Here is an 18,665-nt window from a genome sequence, read left to right as displayed (position 1 = left end):
CATGTGCCTTGACCGGAAATGGAACCTATGACCTTTCAGTGCATGGGATGACGCTCAACCAACTGAGCCACATCAGCTAGGGCTGGCCACACTTCTTATTCAGCCAGAGAATGGATTTCTGTCTCAGTGAATGGCAAGAAGATGTACAAACCTGTGGTGAGAGTGTCTGGGTCTCCCTCAGGGTAAGCTGGATATTTGTGAATGAGGGTGTTGCACATGATCAGGGTGAATTAAGCTCTATAAAAAACTCCTCTCTCCCATAGTGGTAGTGAACTGCTCCAGGAATCCAGGAAGGTCCACACCCACACCTCTTCCACACATGGCCAGCTCCTCGTGCACAGCTACATGGGAAGCACAAAACGCTTTGCGGACTCTTCTTTTTTTTTTTTTTTTTTAATATATTTTATTGATTTTTTACAGAGAGGAAGGGAGAGAGATAGAGAGTTAGAAACATCGATGAAAGAGAAACATCGATCAGCTGCCTCCTGCACATCTCCTACTGGGGATGTGCCCGCAACCCAGGTACATGCCCTTGACCGGAATCGAACCTGGGACCTTTCAGTCCGCAGGCCGACGCTCTATCCACTGAGCCAAACCGGTTTCGGCTGCGGACTCTTTTTGAAGGAGGAACTTGGGAAAGTCGTGCAATGGATTTTCTCACCAGCAAAAACTATGTATCTACACACACACTGAGACACACATACATGTCTATTTTCAAGAAAATTTTCTTTTCTATGACCACAGACTCTCAGAATGCAACCACCCCCAGGCTGAGACAGTCTTGCCACTGCACAGAACTGGCGCAGCAACACATATAAGGCTTCTGTGCTGTCTCACAAACACAGAAGGCAGGGGAAAAGGGTGGCTACTCAAGGGGGATTGGCTTTTTGTCTGAAATCTAATCTAATTGGCCATACTGTTAGGTCCAGGTTCTTCCCAGCTCCCTGGGGCAAGAGGGAGTGACTGAGTGGGACAAGAAGCATTTCTCACAAAGTCTCTGTGGGCACGGCTTCTCAAAGCCCTGCAAAAGCCTGGTGCAGCACAGCAAGGGGCAGTGCTGACAGCGGCCCGGAAGGGAGCACTGTGTCGGCAGAACATCAGTCCAAGGAGCTGAGGGTACAACAGCCCCATTCCTATCATCAAAGAAAAAGACTTCACTCTGCTGAGGGAGCCAAGCCAGTGAGGCAGGAAGGTAGCCAGAGGCAGTACAGCCCCCCAGTGATGCTGGCTCAGGGGGTATCCCAGAGTAAAATCCTACTGCCCTCACTGCATGGAAGAAATACAGAGTCCTTTGGGAGAGGCAGCAACACAGATGATATGCCCAGAGTAAGCTGGGTATGAATTCAGTGCCATCTGCTGAGCGAGGTCCCAAGCCTTGATACAGAAGTCGTTGTGACCCCTGACAGTGTGTGTGCCAGAGGACAGTCACAGCAGCACGGTGCCATTGTGCTCCTGCTTGCAGAACTTGTTGACAGTGAGTGTCTCATTCTCATCCAGCTCCCACAATTCAACAAACAGCATCTGATTGGAAGCCACTAGAATCCAGGTGAGGTCAGTCACTGGCCTCTGAGTGCACTGCAGTGGAGAAGCCTTCACTGGGGCAGCACAAGGGCCTTGAAAAGCTGGAGGGAGCCAGCCTAGCAGCAGCCACTCAGGCTGGGGCCTCGGGCAGGAGTGTCTCATCTGACCAGTACCACCCAGACTCCAACTGCCACTTGGTATAGATGGGTGTGTTAGGGAGAAGGTTCCAGGGGACGTGAGGAAAGGTGGGGTTTCTTCTGCATCTTTACTGTGCCAATTCCAACCGAGACCCAAACTAGATATCAACAGAGATTCAACTCTGGTAGTCCATAACCAAAATTTCTCCTATTAGCACATTATATGAAAAATCGAGCTTCTTACCAGACAGCAGCTAAATTGGAGTGCAAATGCAAACTATGAGGAAACATCGAGGATTGAGCTGTCCAGTACTGATAGACCACATGCTGCTCCAGCCAGCTTCGGGCATCTGGCTCATCCACTAAAGGAAATTTAACATATTTAAGTTATGAGTTAACAAAAAAACCCACTTGATCAACTTTGCCACAATATCTGAACTTACAAGTCCCTTCAAATATTCAACAGAAAAAGGCTCTTTAAAATAACAGCTACCACCCTGGCTGTTGAGATTGCAGGCTCAATTCCAGGTCAGAGCACATACCTAGGCTGTGGGTTCAATCCCAATAGACAAGGTGCATATGGGAGGCAACTGATGAATGTTTCTCTCTTTCTCTCTCTCTCTCTCCTCTCTCCCCTCCCCTCCCCACCTCCCTCTCCTTTCTTCTCTCTCTAAAATCAATAAAACATATCCTCGGGCGACAAAAAGAGCAGCTACCTGATATTTGTATATATAACCATTTATTTAAAACCATATATATTAAAACATAGCTAACCCAAGTTCAGGTCAAGATGGCAGAGTAGGTGTAAACACTGCGCTTAATCTCCTCCCACAACCACATCAAAATTACAATGAAACTTAACAGAACAGCCATCACTGAGAACTGCCTGACATCTAGATCAGTGGTTCTTAACCTTCCTAATGCCGCGACCCTTTAATACAGTTCCTCATGTTGTGGTGACCCCCAACCATAAAATTATTTTCGTTGCTACTTCATAACTATAATTTTGCTACTCTTATGAATCGTAATGTAAATATCTGATATGCAGGATGTATTTTCATGGTTACAAATTGAACATAATTAAAGCATAGTGATTAATCACAAAAACAATATGTAATTATATATGTGTTTTCTGATGGTCTTAGGTGACCCCTGTGAAAGGGTCGTTTGACCCCCAAAGGGGTTGCGACCCACAGGTTGAGAACCGTTAGTCTAGATGAACAGAAGTCCTATAGAAAGAAGAAGTCACATCAAGACTGGCAAGAGCAGCAGAGACATGAAACCCATGTGTGGCAACTGAAAATCATGGGCTATCTCAGAGGCAGAGCTACCCCTGAGTTTAAGGAGTTCCAGCCCCACACCAGGCTCCCCAGCCCAGGGTTCCCGCGCCAGGAAGAGGAGACCTCACCATGTGTGGCTATGAAGACCAGCGGGGATTCTGTCCATCCAGTTGAGACGGGAGCCTGCTAGAATCCAAGGCACCCACATAAAGAACCTATGCATAGACTCATTTGCCAAGATACAGAAGCACCCTAAGTGTCCACTGATAGACAACTGGATAAAGAAGTGGTACAGACCTATACAACGAAATAGTTCTCAGCCATAAAAAAAGAATGAAATCTTACCATTTTTGACAACATGGGTGGGCCTTAAAGGCAATATGCTAAATGAAGAAAGTCATACAAATACCATATGATTTCACTTATATGTAGAATCTAGAAAACAAAGTAAATGAACAAAACAAAAACTAGACTCATAGAGAACAGGGTGATGGTAGCCAGATGGGAAGGGATTAAGACGTAGAAATTAGCAGTTACAAAATAGTCACGGGGATTGTAAAGCACAGCATGGGAAATATAGTAAAAAATATTGTATTGACTATGTATGGTGTCAGATGTGTTCAAAACTTATGAGGGACAGATTCTAAAATGGCAGCAGAGTAAGTGGATGCTCATGGACACAAAGCCAGGACCAAACTGGAAATACAACTAAAATACAGAAAAACTTCCTGAGTAACCAACTGAAGACCAGCTGGAGAGAACCCTGATAACCGAGGACAGAAAGTGGAGACCACACAGAGACTGGCAGGAGGGGCGGAGGCACGAAAGGGCTGGCGGGGTGCCCACAGACAGCAGCTGAAGGTCTGGAGAGATCTCAGCTGGGGGAGGGGTTGCCACTGAGAACTCTGGGGTCTAATCCCCAAGCTGGGCCCCCCAGCAGAGAGCACCAGAACTGAGAAAGGTGCCCACATAACATCTGGCTGTGAAAAGCAGCAGGGTTGCTGTGTGCCAGGGAGAGACGGCTGGAAATGCAGGGACCTTCTTAAAGGGCCAGTGCGCAAAATTCCATGTGCAGCCACTCACTGTGTTTTCTGGCAGAAGGAGGACAGAGTTGACTGGAGCTGAATGAGCAGAAGCCAGGATCAGGGGCTCTGGGGTTAGAGTTCAGAAGGCAGACACCCCGGTTTCCTGTGCTGAATCATTGCCTCACACTGCAGAGGACACCTTTCTCTGGTGACCTTTGCTACCCAGGCAGTTTTTGCCTGGGGGGTGGGGGTGGGTGGGAAGGTACTTGCCCCACCTATTGGAAAACCCTTTGCCCCAACCGGTGGACTTTCTTTTTTTAAAAAAATTAAATCTTTATTGTTCAGATTATTACATTTGTTCCTCTTTTTTTCCCCCCATAACTACCCTCCACCCAGTTCCCACCCCACCCTCCTCCCTCACTCCCCACCCACTGTCCTCATCCATAGGTGCACGATTTTTGTCTAGTCTCTTCCCCCATCCCCCACACCCCTTTCTCCCCAAGAATAGTCAGTCCACTCCCTTTCTATGCCCCTGATTCTATTATAATCACCAGTTCATTCTGTTCATCAGATTATTCACTTGATTTTCAGATTCACTTGTTGACAGATGCGTATTTGTTGTTCATAATTTGTATCTTTACCTTTTTCTTCTTCTTCCTCTTCTTAAAGGATACCTTTCAGCATTTCATATAATACTGGTTTGGTGGTGAAGAACTCCTTTAGCTTTTTCTTATCTGTGAAGCTCTTTATCTGACCTTCAATTCTGAATGACAGCTTTGCTGGATAAAGTAATCTTGGTTATAGGTTCTTGGCATTCATCACTTTGAATATTTCTTGCCACTCCCTTCTGGCCTGCAAAGTTTCTGTTGAGAAATCAGCTGACAGTCGTATGGGTATTCCCTTGTAGGTAGCTGAGTTTCTTTCTCTTGCTGCTTTTAAGATTCTCTCTTTGTCTTTTGCTCTTGGCATTTTAATTATGATGTGTCTTGCTGAAACAGGTTTGGCTCAGTGAACAGAGCGTCGGCCTGCGGACTGAAAGGTCCCAGGTTCGATTCCGGTCAAGGGCATTCACCTTGGTTGCAGGCACATCCCCGGTGGGGAGTGTGCAGGAGGCAACTGATCGATGTCTCTCTCTCTCTCATCGATGTTTCTGACTCTCTATCTCTCTCCCTTCCTCTCTGTAAAAAATCAATAAAATATATTTAAAAAAAAATTATGATGTGTCTTGGTGTGGTCCTCTTTGGATTCCTTTTGTTTGGGGTTCTCTGCGCTTCCTGGACTTGTAAGTCTACTTCTTTCACCAGGTAGGGGAAGTTTTCTGTCATTATTTCTTCAAAAAGGTTTTCAATATCTTGCTCTCTCTCATCTTCTGGCACCCCTATAATTCGGATGTTGGTATGCTTGAAGCTGCCCCAGAGGCTCCTTACACTATCTTCGTATTTTCGGATTCTATTTTCATTTTGCTTTTCCGGTTGGTTGTTTTTTGCTTCTTCGTATTTCAAATCTTTGACTTGAATCTTGCGATCCTCTGGTCTGCTGTTGGGAGTCTGTATAATATTCTTTATTTCAGTCAGTGTATGCTTAATTTCTAGTTGGTCCTTTATCACAACATCGAGGGTCTCATTAGATTTCTTGTACATCTCATTAAGTTTATCGGCCATCTCTAGAAGACCCTTGAAGACCTCAAAAGTGTGGTTTTTTAATTCTATATTCAGCAGTCTGCTTTCCTCCATTTCTGTCATTTGTGTCCTGTTTCTTTGTCTCGGCATTGTTTATGCTTCGCTGTGTCGACAGAGTGGCTTTCTGTGCTAAGTGTCCCAATTACCTCCTGTGGAGTTTCTGAGGCCCATTATGAGATTGAGAGTAACAATCAGCATGCAGGCAGAAGCAATTGCCCCACCCTGTGATTGATAGCCTAAGGTTAATCAAGACTGAATACAACCAGACTACAGGCCGAGGCAGGTGTCTGAAGGATTTGAGTTTTTACCTGATCTGCTTCTGGACCTGGGCTTGGGAAACCAGAACTTCATGTACATCTTGGTCCTTTCCAAAGGCACCCGGCCCCAACAGAGGGAGCCACAAGCTGTGGATTGCTGATAGCTCCAAACAGTATACTCAGGGCCAGTCAGAAACAGCATCTGACACTCTGGCACTAAAGATTGGGAGGCGTAGCAGATGTACCTAATACACAGACACTAACCCAAAGAGGCAGCCAAAATGGGGAGATAAAAAACAATCCCAGCCCTGACCAGTTTGGCTCAGTGAATAGAGCGTCGGCCTGCGGACTCAAGGGTCCCAGGTTTGATTCCGGTCAAGGGCATGTGCCTTGGTTGCGGGCACATCCCCAGTGGGGGGTGTGCAGGAGGCAGCTGATCCATGTTTCTCTATCATCGATGTTTCTGACTCTCTGTCCCTCTCCCTTCCTCTCTGTAAAAAATCAATAAAATACATTAAAAAAAAAAAGCAATCCCCAAATGAAAGAACAAGAGAATCTTCCAGAAAAAGAGCTAAATGAAACGGAGATAAGAAATGTATCAGACATGGAGTTCAGAATAATGATGGCAAAGGTGCTCAACAGCATGAGAAAAGATATCGAAACTATGAGGAATGACATAGCACTAATAAAGAATAATTTATAGCCCTATCCGGTTTGGCTCAGTGGATAGAGCATCGGCCTGCGGACTCAAGGGTCCCAGGTTTGATTCCGGTCAAGGGCATGTACCTTGGTTGCAGGTACATGCCCAGTGGGGAGTGTGCTGGAGGCAGCTGATCGATGTTTCTCTCTCATTGATGTTTCTAACTCTCTAACCCTCTCCCTTCCTCTCTGTAAGAAAATCAATAAAATATATTTTTAGAAAAAGAATAATTTACAAGGATTTAACAGTAGAGCACTCTCAGATTCAAATCAATAATATGGAATACGAGGAACCAAAAACACCCAACAGAACATCAAAAAGAAAAAATATGAAGATAGTATAAGGAGCCTCTGGGACAACTTCAAGCATATCAATATTTGCATTAATAGGGGTGCCAGAAGTAGGAGGAGAGAGAGGTGGCGGAGGAGGAGGAAGAGGATGAGGAGGAGGGGAGAGAGAGAGAGAGAGAGAGAGAGAGAGAAAGAAAGATACTGAAAACATATTTGAAGAAATAATGACAGAAAACTTCCCCTACCTGGTAAAAGTCCAGGAAGCACAGAAAGTCCCAAACAAGAGGAACCCAAAAGAGAACCACACCAAGACACATCATAATTAAAATGCAAAGAGCAAAAGACAAAGAGAGAAGCAGTTAGTTACCTACAAGGGAGCTCCCATATGACTGTCAGCTGATTTCTCAACAGAATCTTTGCAGGCCAGAAGGGAATGGCAAGAAATATTCAAAGTGATGAATAGCAAGGACCTACAACCAAGATTACTCTACCCAGCAAAGCTATCATTTAGATGAAGACCAGATAAAGAGCTTCACAGACGAGAAAAAGTTAAAGGACTCCATTACCACCAAACCAGTATTCCATGAAATGTTGAAGGGAACTGAAGAAGAAAGGAGAGAGAAAAAAGGAGAAGCAGCAGAAAAATTAAAATATGAACAATAAGATGACAATAAATACATATCTATCACCAATTGAATCTAAAAATCAAAATATATGAACAAAGAATCTAATGAAAAAAATAAACTAATGAATAAAATAGAACCAGAGGCATGGAAACATGGAATAGAATGACAAATTTCAGAGGGAAGAGGTTAGGGGAGTTCGGGAGAGATTAACCAAGACCTTATATACGTACTAGAGGCCCGGTGCACAAAATTCGTGCACTCAGGGTGAGGGGGACCCTAAGCCCGGATTGCGAGAGGGCACTGGTGCACGATTGGGCCCGGGGAGGGACGTGGAAGGTTGGCGAGCAGGGGAGAGACTGTGAGAGGGTTCCAGGGCATGTCTGGCCAGTCTAGCTCAGTACTGATCAGCCGGACCCCAGCAGCAAGCTAACCAACTGGTCAGAGCGTCTGCCCCTGGTGGTCAGTGCATGTCATAGCAAATAGTCAACTACCCCCTGGTGGTCTTCATAGCAAGCATGTCATAGCAAGTGATTCAGCGAACTTAGCATATCATTAGCATATTATGCTTTAATTGGTTGAACGGATGACTGTACACAGCATATTAGGCTTTTATTATATAGGACTAGAGCAGTAATGGCGAACCTTTTGAGCTCAGCATGTCAGCATTTTGAAAAACCCTAAGTTAACTCTGGTGCTGTGTCACATATAGAAATTTTTCGATATTTGCAACCATAGTAAAACAAAGATTTATATTTTTGATATTTATTTTATATATTTAAATGCCATTAAACAAAGAAAAATCAACCAAAAATATGAGTTTGTGTGTCACCTCTGACATGTGTGTCATAAGTTTGCCATCACTGGACTAGAGGCCTGGTGCACGAAATTTGTGCATGGGGGGGGGGTTGTGTGTCCCTCAGACCAGCCTGTACCCTCTCCAATCTGGGACATCCCTCTCACAATCCAGGACTGCTGGCTCCCAACCGCTCGCCTGCTTGCCTGCCTGATTGCCCCTAACTGCTTCTGCCTGCTAGCCTGATCACCCCTAACCACTCTCCTGCCAGCCTGATTGATGCCTAACTGCTCCCATGCCTGCCTGATTGCCCCACACTGCCCTCCCCTGCAGACCTGGTCTCCCCCAATTGCCCTCCCCTGGAGGCCTGGTTCCTCCCAACTGCCTTTCCCTGTAGGCCTGGTCCCCCCAACTGCTCTCCCCTGTTGGCCTGGTCACCCCCAAATGCCCTCCCCTCCAGGCCTGGTTGCCCCCAACTGCCCTCCCTTGCTGGCCATCTTGTGGTGGCCATCTTGTGTCCACATGGGGGCCGCATCTTGTGTGTTGGAGTGATGGTCAATTTGTATATTACTGCTTTATTAGATAGGATTTGCACTACCTATGGACACAGACAATAAGGGTGATGAAGGCCTTGGACAGGGTGGGAACCAGGTGGAGTGGAGCAATGGGGAAAAAGGGAGACACTTGTAATACTCTCAACAATAAAGATTAAAAAAACCCGTATGAGGGGGGTCTCTGTACAAGTTCTATACATGTTCAACCACTATGCATACATCTGAAAATAATGAATGCCAACTGTAAGTTAAAAAATTGAAAAACAAAATTTTGAACAGCTAACCCAATCTAATAATGTAGTAAAAACAAACAGCATGGTCACGAAATTATAGCTCAGGAATTCAAGGATGATTCACTATCAAAAAATCTATCAATGCAATAGTAAAGTAAAAGAGAAAAAATATAGTATTCTCTCTCAAATAAAGAATAGCATTTAATAGAGTTCAATATCTGTTCATGATTAAAGATGCCTAGAAAAACAGAAATAGAAGAAAATTGTCTCAATTTGATAAAGGTCACACCCAGAACATATAAGCCAAACCCATTACACTTCATGAAGGAATTTCAGGTGCAACCCTCTTAAGGATGAAACCCACCCACTTCCACTGCCCCTGCTTCCTCTGCAGACTACAGGGCTGGCCAGAAAAAAGACACTGTTAAGATGTCTTGAAGAAGACATAACATAAAAGAATCAGCAGGAAATAAAACTGTCAATATTTGCAGGTGGTTTGCACCGGTGGGATCCCTCAGCCTGGCCTGCTCCCTCTCCCAATCCAGACCCCTCAGGGAATGTAGTACTGGGCATGGGCACCGCGCTGCTCCTGCTCATCTTGGCCCTGCTGCGCCTGCTGCTGCTGCCGCCACTGGGTAGCGTGCTAATGCGGAGGCAGGAGAGGCCCGTGCTGCCGCAGCTGTGCTTCCCAACTGTGAGCCCAGCATCCGGCACCTGTCAGCTGAGTGGTGCTCCCGCTGTGGGAGTGCACTGACCACTGGGGGCTATAGTGATTAGCTATAGGGTTAATCCTTGGACTGACCTGTTGGCAAAGCCACAAACAAATCCCAGCTTCGAGGGCACAGCCCTCTTAGCATAATTAGGCTTGATCTCATGTCTCTCCCTAGATCCTATCCGGGAAGCTAATGGGCTGCAGGAGGTGCAGCAAGTGCTGCCAAAACAACTGGAACTCACAAGAACATTGCAACTATGGTGACCACTACCTTGTTTACCTCTGGCTATAAAATAAAGGCGCAGATTTTTTTTGTGTTCAGTGCCTGGTACATTGTGCCTTGTTGTGTTGTATTATGTGCCCTTAAATCAATGCAGCAGATCCAAGCAACAGCAGCCTCCAGATCACCACACCCTCTGAGGATCAGTAGCGGTACGTGAAGCCTCCCCCGACGAGCCAGAAGAGCCACCACAACTGTGAACAGCACCGACCAGAGGAGCTGCTGCCAACTGAGGAGCAGCTGCTACCACAACTGCCCGAAGAGCAACCACAGCCCAACGAGCCACAGCCACCCAGGGAGCAGCCACTGAACGACTCAACATCTAGATATGTCAGTGAGATCAAACAAGGGTAGACAAAGAAACCCCCAAAGGAAAGAAAAGGAGGACTCGCAAGAACAGGAGCTAAGTGATACAGAGGCATGCAACATGACAGAAAAAGAATTCAGAATAAGGGTCCTAGAGTGCATAAACCGGATGGAGGAAAAAATCAACAACATATACAAGAAGCAAGAAGAAACACATGAAAAAATCAACTACTTATGCAAGAAGCAAGAGGAAACAGATGAAAAAACCAACAACTTAAGTAAGACCCAAGAAGAAATGAAGAGCGATATAGCTGCAATAAAAAACACTATTGAGCCGAAACCGGTTTGGCTCAGTGGATAGAGCGTCGGCCTGCGGACTGAAAGGTCCCAGGTTCGATTCCGGTCAAGGACATGTACCTGGGTTTCGGGCATATCCCCAGTGGGAGATGTGCAGGAGGCAGCTGATCGATGTTTCTCTCTCATCGATGTTTCTAACTATCTCTCTCCCTTCCTCTCTGTAAAATATCAATAAAATATATTTTAAAAAAACCAAAAAAACAAAACACCATTGAAAGTATCAACAGTAGACTAGGAGAAGCGGAGGACCGAATTAGCAAATTAGAAGACAGGGAAGCAAAACACACCCAAACTGTACTGCAATTGGAGAAAAAAATTAAAAGACAGGAGGAGAACCTAAGGGAGCTTTGGGACAACATTAAACAAAACAACGTACGAATAATAGGGGTGCCAGAACAACAGAACAAGGAACAAGGATTAGAAAACCTACTCGAAGAAATAATATCAGAAAACTTCCATGAAGTGGGGGGGAAAAATGTCACATAAGCACAGAGAGTCCCAAACAAGGTGAACCCGAAAAGACCCACACCAAGACACATCATAATTACCATGGCAAATGCTCAGGACAAAGAGAAAATCTTACAGGCTGCAAGAGAGAGACGGAAAGTTACATACAAGGGATCTCCCATTAGATTATCAAATGATTTCTCAACAGAAACACATCAGGCCAGGAAAGAATGGACAGAAATTTACAAAGTGATGCAAAGCAAAGGACTGAATCCAAGAATACTCTATCCAGCAAGGCTATCATTCAAAATTGAGGGGGAAATAAGAAGCTTCACAGACAGAAAAGGCTAAGGGAATTTATCACCACCAAGCCAGCAATGCAAGAAATGCTAAAGGGACTGGTGTAAAAAGAATAAACAAAAAGCTCAGAAAGAAAACAGCCACACACAAAAAAAGAAATGGCCACAAGCAAGTACCTTTCAATAATAACTTTAAACATAAACGGACTAAATGCTCCAACCAAAAGACATCGAGTGGGTGAATGGATAAAAAAACATGACCCATACATTTCCTGTCTACAAGAGACCCACCTCATTAGAAGGGACTCAAACAGACTGAAAGTGAAGGGATGGAAAAATATCTTTCAGGCAAATGGAAAGGAAAAGAAAGCAGGGGTAGCAATACTTATATCGGAGAAAATAGACCTCAAAGTGAAGGCCATGACAAGAGATAAGGAAGGTCACTTCATAATACTAAAGGGATCAATACAACAAGAAGCTATAACCCTGGTAAACATATATGCACCAAATGCAGGAGCACACAAATACATAAAAAATCTCCTGGAAGATATCAAAGGAGAGATCGACAACAATACAATCATAGTAGGGGACTTTAATACACCACTGACATCAATGGATAAATTCTCTAGACAAACAGCAAAGAAACAGCAATTCTAAATGACTCACTAGATCAGATGGACTTAATTGATATCTTCAGAACGCTTCACCCCAAAGCCATGGAATATACATTCTACTCAAGTGCTCATTAAACACATTCAAAAATAGACCACATATTGAGTCACAAACAAAGTCTCCCCAAATTCAAGAAGATTGAAATCATACCAAGCATTATCTCAGACGATGATAGCATTAATATTAGAAGTAAACTACAATAAAAACAACCCAAAATACTCAAACACTTGGAAGCTGAATAGCATGTATTATATATTGATTGGGTTACCATTGAGATCAAAGAAGAAATTAAAAACATCCTGGAAACTAATGACAATGAAAACACAACAATCCAAAACCTATGGGACGCAATGAAAGCAGTCCTGAGAGGGAAGTTTATAGCTCTACAAGCCTATCTCAAAAAACAAGAAAAAATGGTAGTAAATCATCTAACTCTACAACTCAAAGAATTAGAAAGAGAGCAACAAGAAAACCCCAGAGTGAGCCGAAGAAAAGAGATAATAAAGATTAGAGCAGAAATAAATGACACAGACACCAAAAAAACAATACAGAATATCAATGAAACCAAGAGCTGGTTCTTTGAAAGGATAAACAACATTGACAAACCTCTAGCCAGGCTCACCAAGCAGCAAAGAGAGAGGACCCAAATAAACAAAATCAGAAACGATAGAGGCAAAATAACAACAGACCCCACAGAAATACAAATGATTGTTAAAAAATACTATGGACAGCTCTACTCCAACAAACTAGACAACCTGGAGGAAATGGACAAATTCCTAGAAAAATACAACATTCCAACACTCAATCAGGAAGAATCTAAAAATCTCAATAGGCCAATAACTATGGAAGAAATTGAAGCAGTCATCAAAAAGCTTCCAGCAAACAAAAGCCCAGGACCAGACAGCTTCACAGGGGAGTATTACCAAGCATTCAAGGAACAACTAAAACCTATCCTCCTCAGACTACTCCAAAATTCCAAGAGGAAGGATCACTTCCAAGCTCATTCTATGAAGCGGGGCATCACCCTAATACCAAAACCAGGTAAAGACAACACAATGAAAGAGAATTACAGGCCAATATCCTTCATGAGCATAGATGCCAAAATCCTCAACAAAATCTTAGCAAATCGGATCCAGCAGTACATCAGAAAGATCATACACCATGACCAAGTAGGATTTATCCCAGGGATGCAAGGATGGTACAATATCCGCAAATCAATAAACGTGATACATCACATAAAAAAATTGAAAGAAAAAAACCACATGGTCATATCAATTGATGCAGAAAAAGCATTTGACAAAATCCAACACCCATTTTTGAAAAAAACTCTCAGCAAGGTGGGAATAGAAGGATCATACCTCAACATAATAAAAGCCATGTATGACAGGCCCACAGGCAATATCATACTCAATGGACAAAAACTAACACCATTTCGCCTAAGGACAGGAACAAGACAGGGATGTCCACTCTCACCACTCCTGTTCAACATAGTACTGGAAGTATTAGCCATTGCAATTAGACAAGAAGAAGAAATAAAAGGCATCCAAATTGGAAAAGAGGAAGTAAAACTGTCCTTATTTTCAGACGACATGATATTATACATACAAAACCCTAGAGACTCCATCAAAAAACTACTAGACTTAATACACGAATTTGGCAATGTAGCAGGATACAAAATTAACCCCAAGAAATCTGAGGCATTTCTATACAATAGTGAACTTTCAGAAAGAGAGACTAAAAAAACAATCCCATTTACCATCGCACCAAAAAAATTAAGATACCTAGGAATAAACTTAACTAAAGAGGTAAAAGATCTCTACTCAGAAAACTACAGGACATTGAAAAAAGAGATAGAGGAAGACATAAACAAATGGAAGAACATACTGTGTTCATGGATTGGTAGAATCAACATCATTAAAATGCCCATACTACCCAAAGCAATCTATAAATTCAACGCACTTCCCATTAAAATATGCACTTCACAGATCTAGAACAAACTCTCCAAAAATTCATCTGGAATAAAAAAAGACCCCGAATAGCTGCAGCAATCCAGAGAAAGAACAAAGTAGGTGGGATCTCCATACCAGATATCATGCTGTATTACAAAGCCACTGTTCTCAAAACTGCCAGGTACTGGCACAAAAACAGACATATAGATCAATGGAATAGAATAGAGAGCCCAGAAATCGGCCCAAACCAATATGCTCAATTAATATTTGACCAAGGAGGCAAGAACATACAATGGAGTCAAGACAGTCTCTTCAATAAATGGTGTTGGAAATACTGGACAGATATATGCAAGAAAATGAAACTAGAGCACCAACTTACACTATAAACAAAAATAAACTCAAAATGGATAAAGGACTTAAATGTACAATGGGAAACCATAAAAATTTTAGAAGAATCCAAAGGCAATAAAATCTCATACATATGCCGAAGCAATTTCTTCACTGATACAGCTCCTAGGGCACTTGAAACTAAAGAAAAAATGAACAAATGGGACTACATCAAAACAAAAAGCTTCTGCACAGGAAAAGAAACCATCAACAAATCAACAAGAAAACCCACTGGGTGGGAAAACATATTTGCCAATGTCATATCTGATAAGGGCCTAATCTCCAAAATTTATATAGAACTCATACAACTTAACAAAAGGAAGATAAACAATCCAATCAAAAAATGGGCAAAGGGTCTAAATAGACACCTTTCAAAAGAGGACATTCAGAAAGCCAAGAGACATATGAAAACATGCTCAAAGTCACTAATCATCCGAGAGATGCAAATCAAAACAACAATGAGGTACCATCTCACACCTGTCAGAATGGCTATCATCAACAAATCAACAAACGACAAGTGCTGGAGAGGATGTGGAGAAAAAGGAACACTCGTGCACTGCTGGTGGGAATGCAGACTGGTGCAGCCACTATGGAAGACAGTATGGAGTTTCCTCAAAAAACTACAAATGGAACTTCCATTTAACCCTGTGATCCCTCTTCTAGGAATATAACCCAAGAAACTAGAAACACCAATCAGAGAGGATATATGCACCCCTATGTTCATGGCAGCACAATTCACCATAGCTAAGATCTGGAAACAGCCTCAGTGCCCATCAGCAGATGAATGGATTAGAAATCTGTGGTACATCTACACGATGGAATACTATGCTGCTGTAAAAAAGAAGGAATTCTTACCATTTGCAACGGCATGGATGGAACTGGAGAGCATTATCCTAAGTGAAATAAGCCAGTCAATGAAGGAAAAATACCACATGATCTCACTCATTCATGGATAATAAAGACCATTATAAACTTATGAACAAAAATAGATAGAGGCAGAATTGCCTCAAACAGATTGTCAAACTGCAGCGGGAAGGCTGGGGAGGGTTGTGGGGCAGGAGGGAGGGGGGTAAGAGATCAACTGAAGGACTTGTATGCATGCATATAAGCATAACCAATGGACATAAGACACTGGGGGTAGGGGAGGCGAGGGGATTCTCAAGGGTAGGGGAAAAAAAGGACACATATGTAATACCCTTTGTAATACTTTAAGCAATAAAAAAAAAAAGAAGAAGAACCTACAAGAAACAGAAAAAAAATGAAATAAAATAAAGGCTCAGCTTGCCATCTGGATCCTTTTCTGTGGCCTTAGCCAGGCACAGGAGATTCACTTAGACCCAGCTTATTCTCTTTGTCTTTTCTAAATCCTTCACCACCCCCCCTCAGGCTCATCAAACCTTTGGCTTCTGGACCGGCACATGTGGCACCCAACGTGGGGCTCAGACCCATGATCCTGAGATTAAGAATCTCATGCTCTACTGACTGACCTAGCCGGGCACAGGTCTTCCCGGAGTTGGGTTGCTTGGGAATGCAGCCCAAAGCAGATGATAAACTCCATCTAAGGCTAAATACCACCACAAGGCCAATAGCCAGCAAGTACTGTAAGGGAAAAATTGAAAAGAAATTTTCATTTAGTAGAAAAATGTTACTGTAGTTTGATTTCTCTTATTGCTGTGCTGCATTGGCATTGTTTTGTTAATAGCCAGAGCTTTTTTCTTGATGTTTAAGTTTTAAAATGTTAACATGTCTGTAGTTTGGGTTTTGCATTGGCATTGTTTTGTTATTGTTTTAATAGCCAGAGTTTTGTTCTTGATGTTTAAGTTTTACTTTCATTACAGTAGCTTAAAACTAAAAAACAGGTGAGATGTTGGAAGCAGCTATAGGGTTCAGCCTTGGGCTGACCTGTTGGCAAAGCCACAAACAAGTCCCAGCTTCGAGGGTACAGCCCTCTTAGCATAATTAAGCTTGACCTTATGACACTCCCTAGATTCTATCTGGTAGCTAATGGGCTGCAGGAGGTGCAGCAAGTGCTGCCAAAACAAGTGGAACTCACAAGAACATTGTAACTATGGTGACCACTACCTTATTTACCTCTGGCTATAAAATAAAGGCTCACCTTGCCATCTGGATCCCTTTCTGTGGCCTTAGTCAGGCAAGGGGGTCGACCGAGACCCAACTTATTCTCTTTGTCTATCTTTTCTAAATCGTTCGCCGCCCCTCCTCAGGCTCACCAAACCCTTGGCTGTGCTGGCATGGCACAGGGAGCAGCTCCTGCATTGAGCATCTGCCCCCTGGTGGACAGTGCGTGTCTTAGCAACTGGTCATTCGGTTGCTTAGGCTTTTATTTATATACTAGAGGCCAGGTGCACAAAAATTTGTGCACTCGGCGGGGAGAGGGGGTCCCTCAGCCCAGCCTGTGCCCTCTCGCAGTCTGGGACCCCTCGGGAGATAACGACCTGCTGGCTTAGGCCTGATCCCAGGTGGCAGAGAGCAGGCCCAATCCCTAGGTGCAGCCCCTGGTCGGGCTAGGAGCAGGGCCGATTGGGGAGTTGGGGCGCCGCTTCCTGTCATGCACAGAGCAGGGCAGATTGGGAGGTTGCGATGCCACCCCGAGTCACGCTCAGGGTAGGGCTGATTGAGGGGTTGGGGCACCGCTCCCTGTAACACTCAAGGCAGGGTCGATGGGGAGGTTGCGGCACCACCCCCTGTCACACACAGAGCAGGGCCCATCAGGGGGGTTGGGGTGCCGTCCCCTGTCACGCACAGAGCAGGGCCCATCAGGGGGGTTGGGGCGCTGCCCCCTGTCACGCACAGAGCAGGGCCCATCAGGGGGTTGAGGAGCTCCCCCGTCACTCACAGAGTAGGGCCGATAGGGAGTTGGCAAACCGCCCAGTCACACAGAGAGCAGGGGGGATCAGGGGGTTCAGGCGCCGCCACTGTCACACTCAGGGCAGGGCCGATCAGGGGGTTGGGGCGCCGCCACTGTCACACTCAGGGCAGGGCCGATGGGGAGGTTATGGCTCTACCCCATCACACACAGAGCAGGGCCCGTGGGGGGCGGGGGGTTGGGGCGCCGCGCACTATCACCCACAGAACCGCAGAGTGATCAGGGGGTTGGGGAGCTCCCCCCTATCAGGCACACAGCAGGGCCGATCAGGGGGTTGGGGTGCCTTCCCTTGTCACGAACAGAGCAGGGCAGATAGGGAGGTTGTGGCCCCGCCCCCTGTCACACACAGAGCCGCAGGGCGATCAGGGGGTTTGGCCGCTGCCCCCTGTCACGCTGATCCCGGTGCCAGGAGGCCTCTCAGCTCCGCTGATCCCGGTCGTGGGAGGCATATTACCCTTTTACTGTATAGAATATAGGCCTGGTGCATGGGTGGGACTGGCTGGTTTGCCTGAAGGGTGTCCTGGATCAGGGTGGGGGTCCCCACTGGGGTGCCTGGCCAGCCTGGGTGAGGGGATGATGGTTGTTTGCAGCTGGTCACACACCCTTCAGGGTGGGGGTCCCCACTGGGGTGCCTGACCAGTCTGGGTGAGGGGCTGAGGGGTGTTTTGAGGCTGGGACTGAAGCTCCCAAATGCTCCTTTTTTTCTTTTTTTTTTCTTTTTTATTCTGAGCCAGCTTTAGCTCTGGCTCCAGCTCTGAGGCTTCAGATGCTGAAAGTAGGTATCTGGTTTGTTGAGGTTCTATAATCGAAACTTTGTATCAACTCCAGCTCTGAGATCCCAGCCGGCTGAAAGCTGGTTTCTGGGGTTTTGTTTAGCTTCTATATTTGTTACAATGTTTCTTAAACTGCAAGCTCAGAGGCTGGCAAGGCAGGCGGGGAATGTTGGTTTCCTCCGTCACTGAAGCAAGCAAGTCTCATGTTAGTTTCAAGCTGCCTGGCTGCCGGCCGCCATCTTGGCTGGCAGTTAATTTGCATATCGCCCTGATTAGCCAATGGGAAGGGTAGCGGTCCTACGCCAATTACCATGTTTGTCTTTTATTATATAGGACTAGAGGCCCGGTGCACAAAAATTTGTGCACTTGGTGAAAAGGGGGTGGGGGGGTCCCTCAGCCCTGCCTGTGCCCTCTCCCAGTCTGGGTGTGGGAAACTGTTTATTGCCTTCACTATCTGATAAGCATAGACAGAGAACTCCCCGAAACCCCCCGAAGGCTGGG

At 44.9% G+C, this 18,665-nt stretch overlaps 1 protein-coding gene across 2 annotated transcripts in view; it reads right to left on the bottom strand.

The window, feature by feature from the left end:
* Positions 1-18,665, bottom strand: part of TUBGCP5 (tubulin gamma complex component 5) — a 119,506-nt gene that overhangs the window by 57,668 nt on the left and 43,173 nt on the right. For both annotated transcript variants that reach the window (XM_081103198.1, XM_081103199.1), the window contains exon 7: positions 1,903-2,020. In XM_081103198.1, the coding sequence (XP_080959324.1) occupies positions 1,903-2,020 (118 nt within the window). The remainder of the gene's footprint in view (positions 1-1,902; positions 2,021-18,665) is intronic.

This window comes from Myotis nattereri, assembly GCF_964212035.1.
Source record: "Myotis nattereri genome assembly, chromosome: 12".
Classification (NCBI taxonomy): domain Eukaryota; kingdom Metazoa; phylum Chordata; class Mammalia; order Chiroptera; family Vespertilionidae; genus Myotis; species Myotis nattereri.
This window is presented reverse-complemented; position numbering and strand designations above follow the sequence as displayed.